The following is a 12,495-nucleotide window of genomic DNA, read 5'->3' as shown; positions in this document are numbered from 1 at the left end:
CCCTACTAAAATACAAAAATTAGCTGGGCGTGGTGGCACACACCTGTAGTCCCAGCTACTCGGGAGGCTGAGGCAGGAGAAATGCTTGAACCTGGGAGGTAGAAGTTGTAAGTGAGCTGAGATTGTGCCACTGCACTCCAGCCTGGCGCCTGGCAACAGAACAAGACTCTGCCTCAAGAAAAAAAAAGAAAGAAAACAGGCCTTAAAGAAACTGAGAAACTGGCCATAAACAGGATATCTATAACACTGTGACATCCTCGGAATGGCAGTGACGCACATTACTAGAGGCTGTTGGTTTACTGGAGCGAGGGAAATACCTGACCCACTCTTGGGAGGAAGACTGCTCAGTGCACTTCTGAACCACAAACAATAGCATGAGCGACCTGTGCCTTAATGACATGTTCCAGCTGCAGTAGATAAACACGCCAGAGCCTGTTTCTTGCCACTAGTAAAGAATGCTTTGTTCCCTGTAAAGAATGCTTTTAGTTAAATGATGATTATCCCTTGCTGACAATAAATGTGTAGGTCAAACTGTTCGAGGCTCTCACCTGGGAATGCTGAGGCCCCGTGGTCCCACACCTTTTCCTATCTCTGTGTCTGTTTCTTAATTCCTTCAGTGCCGCCTGAGTTGGGGTCTCCACAACGGAGCTGGTCTCGGCACCAAATTCACCCTTCAGTGCCTACTCTGAGAAAAGGGTCTGAGCCTTAAATGTTTTTTCCTTTGTTCTCTATCGTGACGATATGCTTTACAGGTAAAAGGCCCTGAAGAGGCATTTCAGGAGGAATGGGTTTTGCTTGCTGGTCCCATTGTGCTCACTGGCACACTTCTGCAGCACAGCAGCTTCTCCACATCTGTTCATGCTGTGATTGGTGGCCAGAAACACTCAGCAGCCAGCAGTATTCCTTAGCACCCTATTGGGCAGTTTTATAGCAGAGGCTTCCAGGAGACCCCTCCCCATTAATATGTTTCCTCAAGACCCTAGAAGTGTCAGAAAATTTTAAAGGGTAGATTTATGGCAAGTTTCACTGGCAGATTCCCAATGACTTCTTGCCATTTAATGAGCCATAGCCATACTCTCTTCAAAAGGGTTTCAATCAGCCCTGGCTGGAGGGGAGAGGCTTCTCCCTGGGAACTCTATCGCAGCATTAGGGTAGCAGCTGTTTCTTATATCTGCTATTGCTATTCTCTTTAAAGCTCTCAAGTTATTTTGTTGGTGGTGGTGATTGAGATGGAGGGAGTCTCGCTGTCACCCAGGCTGGAATGCAGTGGCACGATCTTGGCTCACTGCAACCTCTACCTCCTGGTTCTTCTATCTCAGCCTCCTGAGTAGCTTGGACTACAGGCACAGGCCACCACACCTGGCTAATTTTTGTATTTTTAGTAGAGACAGGGTTTCGCCATGTTAACCAGGCTGGTCTCGAACTCCTGACTTCGTGATCCGCCCACCTCACCTCCCAAAGTGCTGGGATTACAGGCTTGAGCCCCCACACCCAGCCAGCTCTCTAGTTCTTATTAGCCACTGCTTCATTATTCCAACACCCTGTTATAGCTAATAATTCTTTATATATTAAACTTTCCCTATTCAAATGAGTGTGGTTTGTCTCCTGATTAGACCCTGACTGATAAAGGTATCTTAAGCTTTTCTATGGATGCATCTATGCCTCAACCTTGTATACAGAAGGCATTCAATATGAATACAGTCCCTTAGTAGCATCACGACTACAGTTTTCTTATGTAGTTGTCACAACTTCAGGTACTTTTATCCTTCTCATATTTCTTTAGCAGTTACTGTCTGCTCAGGAATCTTGCTGTGTGGCAGGAGATAAGAGAGAATCAGTAGTTATAAGAATACAACAGCAAAAGTGGCCTTGGTGAATAGTCCAGAATGATAAAAACTTAGAGCACTAAAAAAAATTGAGTAAGATGACACTGCAGTGATAAGCTAGAGTCAGATGATGACAGGCCTTGAGTTCGACTGGGAAAGGCAGTCTGCCGTGGCCTTGAGCATCTCTGCACATGCTTGCTAACTGTGCCAACACAAGGCCCAACTTTTCCCTAATACTGCACCATTTCTAGCTAGTCACATTGGTATTTAAATAGGTTAAGATGACCACAGCATAACTACCATGCAACAGCTCACTCCCTTAGGGAAGGAGGCTAGTTTGTTTGCTACTTGCCACAAAAGATGCTAGGCCTTGGCCCTGGATCCCTCAGTCGTGGTGCAAACCGCTGCATGTGCAGCCACTGTCTGGGCCCATTGCATTTACTCCATAGGACTAGGGGAGAGGCCAACCAGTGCTACCATGCTGATACTCCTACTGTATGCTGTGCTGAAAAACAAATTTCTTCATCTGATCCACCAAATCTCATCTACATTGGTACCAATGGAGTTGTGGCAGGTGAACCTCCTTTCTTGCTTAGTCATCTCCTTTGGGCTCTTTTCTAACAAAAGGTGCCATGACACAGGCACACACACACTACAAAATGAGAATAAACATGAAAGATGTTTCCTTATTTGAGAAATGTAGATAAATGGCAAAGCTGTCGGAAACCAGAAAACCATGTAATTTTGAGTATTTAAAATTGGTTCTGTATTGTGATACACCGAGACCAAACTTGAATGTCATTCCACATAGGAATCTGGCCAACAGAATGTAGTTCAGATTTGGGGAATGATGGTGAGGAAACTATATTTTATGGAATTGCTAACACATTTAAAACAGTAGTTGATAAAAAAAAAAAAGTATGTTCTGGGTCGGGCATGGCAGCTGACACCTGTAATCCCAGCACTTTGGGAGGCCAAGGTGGGCAGGTCACCTGAGGTCAGGAGTTTGAGACCAGCCTGGCCAACATACTGAAACCCTGTCTCTCCTAAAAATACAAAAATTAGCCAGGCGTGGTGGTGCGTGCCTGTAGTCCCAACTACTTGGGAGACTGAGGCAGGAGAATCACTTGAACACAGGAGGCGCAGGTTGCAGTGAGCTGAGATTGCACCACTGCACTCCAGCCTGGACAACAGATCAAGACTCCATCTCCAAAAAAAAAAAAAAAAAAAAGTGTGTTCTTTTACTTTTTACAATAAATTCTGTTTGAGAAGTTATGATCCTTATGTAAAAACATCTGTAGCAAGTTGTCTCTCATTTGTGCCATGATATTTGTGGGCATTTATGTTTTTAGATTAAATCCTGTATTTGAATAAAGATGTTAACAATACCCTCATGGATTTTTATGGTTAATTTCAGTATGTAAATTAGCATGTAGTTCATTTATAATTTTAGGAACTAGTAAACTAAAAAATATTAAAAGTTCACTCAAATTATCACTTCCTTTGTAACACCTGTCCTGACCCTTGTCTTCCTTCCATGTAGAGATAACTTTCATCCTCTGTACCCTCAGGGCTGACACTCTATTCCGGTTGTTGCAGCCACCATAACACTTGGTATCTTCAAGTGGAGAAAGTGAACTCCCCCAAGGGCAGGGACTAGGACTCAACTGCCTCCCCAGCTCAATTCCTGGCTGAAAGCAAATGCTCAACTAGTGGTGGTGTTTAAAGGAAAAAATGCCCAACCTCACCAGCCCGTAAACGAAAAGCACTATGAGATCCCACCTTTCCAACTTCTAAACTAGCAAAGATTAGTTATAAAGAGGAAGTTCTGGGAGGAGTCCAGAAAGCTGCAGTCTGGTCCAACCTTTCTAAAGGTAAATTTGGCACTTTCCCCAAGAGTCATACTAATGTTGTGTAACCCCAAATTCAGGCTCATGTGCCTGACGCGGAGCTGAAGCCAAATGCTAAGACACAGGTGCCTGGAGATAGAGAAAGGTTTGTTCAATTGGGCCAAAGCAAGAAGGTGGAAGAGCAAGATCTTTCAAATGTGGCTTAACAAAGAGATGACTGCACACGTTTCTATGGGGCTAGGGTGTAAGGGAGGAAGAGCTTCCGGGAATAGAAGAGGAAAGTCTTTGCCTCTACAGTCTCAGATAAAACTTTGAGCAACCAGACTTATGGGCATCAGCAGCTGGTCAAAAAGTCCTTAGTGACTGACATTCATTGTTTCTGCAAAATCTTTTCATGACCCTGAAGTTCTCTCTCTTGCTAGACAAAGAAACAGGACATCAGCAGTTTATAATTATATTGTGGGAACAAGAGATATTACCATGTGCATGCAAGCAAGGGCCTGATCAGAATTTTCACTACGGCCAGGTGCAGTGGCTCACGTCTGTAGTCCCAGCACTTTGGGCGGCCAAGGCGGGCGATCATTTGAAGTCAGGAGTTCGAGACCAGCCCGGCCAACATGGTGAAACCCCGTCTCCACTAAAAATACAAAAATTAGCCAGTTGTGGTGGTGCATGCCTGTAATTCCAGCTACTCGGGAGGCTGAGGCAGGAGAGTCGCTTGAACTTGGGAGGCGGAGGTTGCAGTGAACCAAGATCGCACCACTGCACTTCAGTCTGGGTGGCAGAGCGAGACTTTGCCTCAAAAAAACCCAAAACAAAACAGGAAAAAAAAAAAAACACCCAACAGATTTTTGAATATTTCAGTTACTAAAAATGCCAGAGTACTTAAATCTCAAGGGGCCTGGTTACACTCCGAATGGGGAGGCGGAGGCCAGAGGCACTGGAAAGGGGAACAGCCTCGACGGCTTTGGCTCCAAACCCGCAAACCTGACAGAGAACCAGGCGTAATCCACCTCGTGATCAGCAGGGAAACACACGCGACGGCGGAGGGCAAAGCCTCCTCCTCATTCCCTAAGCATTGCACTTTTCCCACTTTTATAACCAGAGAGGAAGCACGCACTGCTCGAAAACGTGAACCGTGACCCATGGGACCCTAGGACCAACCCGCTAGCCCTAGATGGCTTGAAGCCGGGTTTCAGACACATCCTGCCAGCGGACCAATTCCCGGCGCCCAGCACCGACCGGCAGCTAGCTCTCGCAAAGGCGCAAGACCCCGAGGCGGCGAAGCACAGACGGCGAAGCACAGACGGTCCCTCGAGCCCCGCCCGCTCTGGGCGTGTCAGGGTGGGCGGTGCTCAGGAGTGGCCCAGCCCCGGCCCTCGGGTCGCGAGAAAACGTTCCATCCCGGTTTCAGCTGTTTCATCTGTTGACCTGCTAGAGCGCCACACCGCTCGCCACGTGCGGCCTCCGCTAGCTCTGATCCGAGTTTCTTCCAAAGACTTCACTACCGACGTGGGGTGAATGAAGGACAGTCAAGAGAACATTTCCCCACCCGCCTCTTTGCCTGGCCCGAATGTGAGGTCGTTGAGCGCTCTTCAGCCGTGGCGTTGAGCCTGCCAACACTGAGGCAGACGGGGTCACCCAATACTTCTGGAGTGGGGAAGAGAAAAGCACAATTAATACTATATCCCTGCCACAGGAGCTCCCACTTTTGCCAGGGAAACTAACCTGGAAGTGGGAGCCCCTTTTATTTGTTGGCCTTTTATTACACCTAGCGGGGAAAATGGCTTGCCAAATTTGGAGGGTGTGTTAAAGATGACCTGTCTCAATCATCCTAAAAAACATAAAAGTTAGGCCGGGCGCGGTGGCTCACGCCTGTAAGATAGATGGCTGGCTACAGGCACAATCACAGCCACCTTGGACGGGCACCTGTGAGCTGACGGCAATGAAGCTTCATAAGCTGGTCCAATCCAACCGACCGCTGCTGCCGGAACCGGAAAGTCATCTAGGGCGGGTGTTGGAAGCAGAGCGGAAGCGGAAGGCGAATACCGGAAACGGTGTTTGGGGGCGTCCGCAATGGCCGAAGCTGTGTCTGTAGCTGCTGAATCTTTTGCAGGCGGCAGGGCCCGCGGTGCGCGCTCAGTACTAGGTCAGGTGGTGCTCCCGGGTGAGGAGCTGCTCTTGCCGGAACAGGAGGACGCAGAAGGCCCTGGCGGTGCAGGGGAGCGACCGTTAAGCCTGAATGCTGGAGCGCGCTCGCGGGTGCGCGTTATTTGTGGCCCGGGCTTGCGGCGCTGTGGGGACCGCCTGCTGGTCACCAAGTGCGGCCGCCTCCGTCACAAGGAGCCCGGCGGTGGCGGCGGCGGCGGCGGCGTTTACTGGGTGGACTCTCAGCAGAAGCGGGTAAGCTGGGACTCCGGAGCGGTAGCCCTGCTTTAAAAAGACCTCCCAAAAGAAGAAAGGATGGGACCCTGAAGCTCTCCTTGTTCAGGCTAACCTAGAGCCCCTAGAACCACCGTAGTCTTGTGTCCACTTTTCATGTCCTTTAGAGGGTCCGTGAACAATAGGAACATAGCCTGAGAAGGGCGACCAGGAGAGAAAAACGTTTGGAGACCGTTAGTCATGATTACAGTCTTCAAAACCCCAAAGGTCAGGGAGCAGCAGGCTTTCCCTTTGGAGTCTCAGGGCAGGACTAGGATCAATGAGTGGATGTCAAGGGAAGTTAATTTCTCCTAGGACAGGTAAGAACTTTAATACAGAAAAAAAAATAACTATGGAATGGGCTTCCTTGGTTGTAAGGATTCCTTTGCCACTGGATTTATGCTACAAAGCTAGGGACTTACAGTTTGGGGTGCTGAAGAAACACGGGGTTTGGGCTCAATTAACAGACTACCAGAAGCTGCAAACCCGACACTTGATGTGATTTTCTTTTACCGAAAGTGGCAAACGATCAGATTTCTTTCTCTTTAATGACAATAAGGTAACCACAAAGGACTTGCTGAAGGTACCTTCCAATGGCATCTTGTTATTTATGGCTGTTTTCTCATTGTTTCCTTTTGTAGTATGTTCCAGTGAAAGGAGACCATGTGATTGGCATAGTGACAGCTAAATCTGGAGATATATTCAAAGTTGATGTTGGAGGGAGTGAGCCAGCTTCTTTGTCTTACTTATCATTTGAAGGTGCAACTAAAAGAAACAGACCAAATGTGCAGGTAATGATGGGGGCCTTTGGTTTCAAAGCAAGCAAAACATCCATTCCCTAGAACACTCAAACATCCAGAAGGCTACCTGAATTGTCTCCAAAGCATGACCTAGATCTCTGTGCATGCATGTAATTGCCCCGGGCTCCAAGAGTTTGTTCAGATGCTCCAGGACCAGAGCCACATACTTATTTTACATTGACTGCATTTGTTCTTGGCATGTTTCATTTCTACTGAGTTGAAAGGTTTTATCTGTCATCTCCATTATTTGTTATGTCCATATCCTCTGGACAAGGAGGTCTTCCGTAGGCTTAGAGGAGGAACAAGTTGTGCACATTTTGACATTATCAGCTATCCACCCATCCTGGCTGTAGGTCCTAGGAGCTGAGAGACGAGTGGTGATATTGCCTTGGGTTTTCAGTTTGGGCTTTTCGGGTAGCATAGCCGCACTCTTCTTGTCTCCCCCCGCCCCGACATTTAGTGATTTCGTTGCTGCTTCTCATTGACTTCTCATGCATATTTAGTTGCCTAACCCTATTTTGATCCTATTTGATTCCATCTCTGATCTTTAGTATGTGCATCCCTTTATCTCCACTTTGCAAGTTCAGGTTTTAGCTCCCTCTTGACTGGACTCCGTCACATTAATCCTTGCCTCCACACTTTGACCTCACCATCCAGGGTTTTGAGAGCAGACATCCTCATACAGTCACTTTCTGGAAAAGAAAAAACAAAATTGTCCAAAATTTACAGAATTCCTTGGCATTACACTTCAGGTGTCTTTCCTTATCCCTTATTATATCCTTCAAACTGCCCTACATGAATCACACCAAAAACCACTAAACTCAATTTCCTGCCCTTATTTCCCTCTCGATTGCACTATTCCTTCTCAGCCTGTGGAACACATTGTCATCTTTTTAGACGCAGGCTAAACACAACCACCTCTCTAAAGCCTTCTCCAGTTGTCACTTTTCTCCTATCTTTGCTCTAGCACTTACTGGATTTAGTACATGTACCTCCCCACTGCCCTCCAAGACCAAATGCTTCTGAAAAGCGGAGAATGTTTTCTTCCTCTGTAGTTTACATAGTCACCAACAAACAGTAGGTACTTAGTACGTTCTGTTGAGTAATCAGAATGAGTTCACTCTCCATTTCCTGTTTCTTCACTTTAAAGTTTAGCTCCATGAGGTTTTTAAGTAAATCTCGCAGGGAGAAGTGTCGGTGAATTATTTTGTTTTGCTTTGACTAATTTGCATGCCGTGAGTTCCTTTCTAATTCTCTAGGGTGGTGTCACCTAATATAACTTTCTACAGTGATGCTGTTTTCCATCTGCACTGATTAGTATGGTAGCCACTAGCTGTTGAGCACCTGAAATGTGGCTAATGCAACTCAGGAAATTAATTTTAAGTATCTAATTTTAATTAAATGTGAGTTCAACTAATTAGCTACCTACCATATTAGACAGTGCAACCCTAGAGGTGTTCTCTGGCCTTGAGATGGCTCCTCCTCTGTGATTTCCTGGTTGGTGAAAGGGAATGATACATGCGTTTCTTTTTTAACAAGACTCAACTCCAGAGTGACTGTAGAAACCCTGTAGTGTAGTCAATCCCTTAGCCACAGAACTGCAGGTGACTGGCATTGATGGCTGTGGGAAGGAACCCCAGCACCTGTGGAGTAGTTTGCTGAGAGGAAATGAACTGGTTTTTAATATCATTATAGGTTGGAGATCTCATCTATGGCCAATTTGTGGTTGCTAATAAAGACATGGAACCAGAGATGGTCTGTATTGACAGCTGTGGACGAGCCAATGGAATGGGTGTCATTGGACAGGATGGTCTGCTTTTTAAAGTGACTTTGGGCTTAATTAGAAAGTAAGTCCTGATGTCTGCTGGCTTCCCTGCCTTTTTTTATAATTATACATTGTTGAAAAGTTGGTTAATCTTCAGGATTCAGATTCTTTGTGACATATGAATTCCTCCTCAAGGTTAAAAATCAATATCCATTTTAACACATTTGGAAACTCATGAATTTAATCCTACCTTCTTGTAGGTAGGTAGGTAAACATAAAATTTAGATGTGTTTGGCTGTGTAGTTTCTGGTGGGCTAATACTTCATGCTATTAAGCCCTTACTCTGTATTCATGTCTTCCCTCCCAGGCCTGTTCCTCAGCTGCTATACTCAGCCCAAACTGAAAACTGGCTTTTTCCCTCTTCTGAGTCAATTGAATACAGATGTACTCTGTAGTTGTTATCAAATTATCAAATTTTTCTAATTATGGGGGTCACACGCAGCTTACATTGTGATGTTCAAGCTTATGATGTTCAAGCCTATGTAGACATTCACAGAAGGCTTCTGCCATTTGGTCCTGGTAAGTTTAGTAGTTCCCACTGAGGCAGATTCTCTTTTTGGTGTATAGAACTTTACCCATTCAAAGCTGTGCCATATTCAGGGGCTTTACTCCTATAACCAGTGAAGTTCAGAGCTATCTTGTATGCCTCTTCTTGCTACATGTCCTAAAGATCTGGAGAATTAAGTCTGGACATCAGAAAAGCATGTTATTAACCAAGCAGCTCCCTTGTGGTTTGAAAGAGCTAGTGTTCCTCTCCAAGTACTGAATTTAACACAAGAAAATAACATGATCAGGAAAGTAAGTGTAAAGTGTCTTTTAGCACTGTAAATAACAAAAAGTTATGCTTCCCAGTCTAGAATTAAGGTGCTCTGACAATCTAGAGGAATGATTTATATTTTTTGCAAAGTTGGTAACCTAGGGAGTTTGATTTCTTTGTAGGGGATAGCCCAACTTTGTCATCTCTGGTATACCTTTGAAAAGTTTAAAGTTTCTTGGAAGAAAGGAGGCAGCAGATGTCATCATGTGCCTTGTTCTTGTTCAACTATGGAGAACTGCTCAGAGAAGGAATCACATTGTAAAGGAGACTCCGGACACATCTTTGCCACTTTATTAAATTTTATTTTCTTTTCTCTTCCCACCAGGCTGTTAGCTCCAGATTGTGAAATCATACAGGAAGTGGGAAAACTCTATCCACTGGAGATAGTATTTGGAATGAATGGAAGAATATGGGTTAAGGCAAAAACCATCCAACAGACTTTAATTTTGGCAAACATTTTAGAAGCTTGTGAACACATGACATCAGATCAAAGAAAACAGATCTTTTCCAGATTGGCAGAAAGTTGATACAGGTGGGCTTTTTTAATAGGTCAGTTGAAGCAAAAAACTATGGGTTTCCCGGGGAAAACTTTTTTCAGGTGAACCTCTCTCCATTTAAATACTCACAAGATAAGGTGTGAATGTACATATTATCTTATTAGAGTCCTAAAGTATTTTTATAAGTTACTGGTTTTCACCAACACTTTCATGGGAGAGAAAATCATTGCAAAATCAGGATTTTTGTTGTTGTTGTTCTGTACAATAAAGTTCACTAAAACGTTAACATTGATTTATTCAGAGTTAACTCCCTTAGTATTGCTAGAGTATAGCTTCCATAATTAACTGGAAGTCAGCAGTAAAATAATTTTCTGATTATAATATTCACATTCATCAGAGAAATGTAGAATACATAAAAAATATAAAGCAGCAAAGAAATGACGCTTATAATCCCATTATTCAGTGGGTGAGTATATAGCAATGCAATACCGTGTTTTCCAGGTACAAGTATTGTTGTGTTTTGCATAGATTAACTCCTTTATTCTAACTGCAGAAGACTCTTATCCTCATAATTGAAACTGAGGCACAGAATTTAACTTGGCCTACATTCTCTACTCTGTATGTTTATCAAATTGAAATTATAGTTTTTTTGTTTGTTTGTTTTTGTTTTTTGAGATGGAGTTTCACTCTTGTTACCCAGGCTGGAGTGCAATGGCGTGATCTCGGCTCACCGCAACCTCCGCCTCCTGGGTTCAGGCAATTCTCCTGCCTCAGCCTCCTGAGTAGCTGGGATTACAGGCACACGCCACCATGCCCAGCTAATTTTTTGTATTTTTAGTAGAGACGGGGTTTCACCATGTTGACCAGGATGGTCTCGATCTCTTGACCTCGTGATCCACCCACCTCGGCCTCCCAAAGTGCTGGGATTACAGGCTTGAGCCACCGCGCCCGGCCTGAAATTATAGTTTTATAGCTTATATGCTACTTTGTAATATACTTTTGTCTACTTCAAATAGCATGATACATTTCACAACTTCCATGAAAAATTCATTAGTCACATATTTCATGTTATAGGATATTTTTGATATAGTTTATTATTATATAAGTAACACTGAGGATTTCTGAGTCTATATCTGGCCAAGTCTTACTTTGCTAAAATCATTTCTAGGAGCTAAGCAAAAAACTACCTGTTCCAATTTGGATAAATGGTTAAGGTTTGTAGCAGAGTTGTAAAGAAAACTCTTCTATGCTATTTAGTATATTAACCAAAACCTTTAGGGGTTAAAAAAAAAAAAAAAAAAAAGACTGCCAGGTGATCTACATCAGCAATTCTTGGTTTATAGACCTCTTTGAGAATACTTGAGATACGGATCCCCTGAAGCCTATCCATAGAAAGTTGCTTTTGGATGAAAGAGATTGTAGAACTCCTTATTGATGTCTATATGTTGATACAGACCATGGAGCTTGGTGTGTTCCTAATGATGTTTTCTGAGGACTGAACGGTTATTTTTATTTCAATAGCTTTTGGGGGTACAAGTGCTTTTGGGTTACATGGATGAATTTTTTTATTATGTTCTGGGGTACATGTGCAGAATGTGCAAGTTTGTTACATAGGTATACATGTGCCATGGTGCTTTGCTGCATCCATCCCCCTGTCATCCACGTTACGTATTTCTCTTAATGTTAGCCCTCCTCAAACCCCCACCCCTGCTATCCCTACCCTAGGCCCCCAACCCCCTAACAGACCCCAATGTGTGATGTTCCCCTCCCTGTGTCCATGTATTCTCATTGTTGTTCAACACCTACTTATGAGTGAGAACATGTGGTGTTTGGTTTTCTGTTCTTGTGTCAGTTTGCTGAGAATGATGGTTTCAAGCTTCATCTATGTCACTGCAAAGGACAGGAACTCATCCTTTTTAATGGCTGCATAGTATTCCATCGTGTATATGTGCCACATTTTCTTTATCCAGTCTATCATTGATGGGCATTTGGGTTGGTTCCAAATCTTTGCTGTTGTGAACAGTGCTGCAGTAAACATATGTGTGCATGTGTCTTTATAACAGAATGATTTATAATCCTTTGGGTATATACCCAGTAATGGGATTGCTGGGTCAAATGGTATTTCTATTTCTAGATCCTTGAGGAATCACCACACTGTCTTCCACAATGGTTGAACTAATTTACACTCCCACCAACAGTGTAAAAGCGTTCCTATTTCTCCACATCCTCTCCAGCAAGTGTTGTCTCCTGATTTTTTAATGATCACCATTTTAACTGCTGTGAGATGGTATCTATATGTGGTTTTAATTTGCATTTCTCTAATGACTGGCGGTGATGAGCTTTTTTTCATGTGTGTTGGCTACATAAATGTATTCTTTTGAAAAGTGTGTTTATATCTTTCACCCACTTTTTGATGGCATTTTTTTTTCTTGTAAATTTTATTAAGTTATTTGTAGATT

General features: G+C 44.0%; 1 protein-coding gene across 2 annotated transcripts; it reads left to right on the top strand.

Annotated features, from left to right (window-relative positions):
- Positions 1-5,652: 5,652 nt before the first annotated feature.
- EXOSC3 (exosome component 3) lies at positions 5,653-10,322 on the top strand. Of its 2 annotated transcripts, XM_003940061.4 has the most exons (4): positions 5,686-6,079; positions 6,739-6,888; positions 8,593-8,744; positions 9,865-10,322. In XM_003940061.4, exons 1-4 carry the CDS (start codon positions 5,753-5,755, stop codon positions 10,064-10,066), a joined length of 831 nt encoding a protein of 276 aa, XP_003940110.1. In that variant the 5' UTR covers positions 5,686-5,752; the 3' UTR covers positions 10,067-10,322. The 2 variants fall into 2 exon arrangements, with proteins under 2 accessions (XP_010349095.1, XP_003940110.1); XM_010350793.3 differs by lacking the exon at positions 8,593-8,744 and having other exon boundaries at positions 5,653-6,079; positions 9,865-9,951.
- Positions 10,323-12,495: the final 2,173 nt, after the last annotated feature.

This window comes from Saimiri boliviensis, chromosome 2, assembly GCF_048565385.1.
Source record: "Saimiri boliviensis isolate mSaiBol1 chromosome 2, mSaiBol1.pri, whole genome shotgun sequence".
Classification (NCBI taxonomy): Eukaryota; Metazoa; Chordata; class Mammalia; order Primates; family Cebidae; genus Saimiri; species Saimiri boliviensis.
This window is presented reverse-complemented; position numbering and strand designations above follow the sequence as displayed.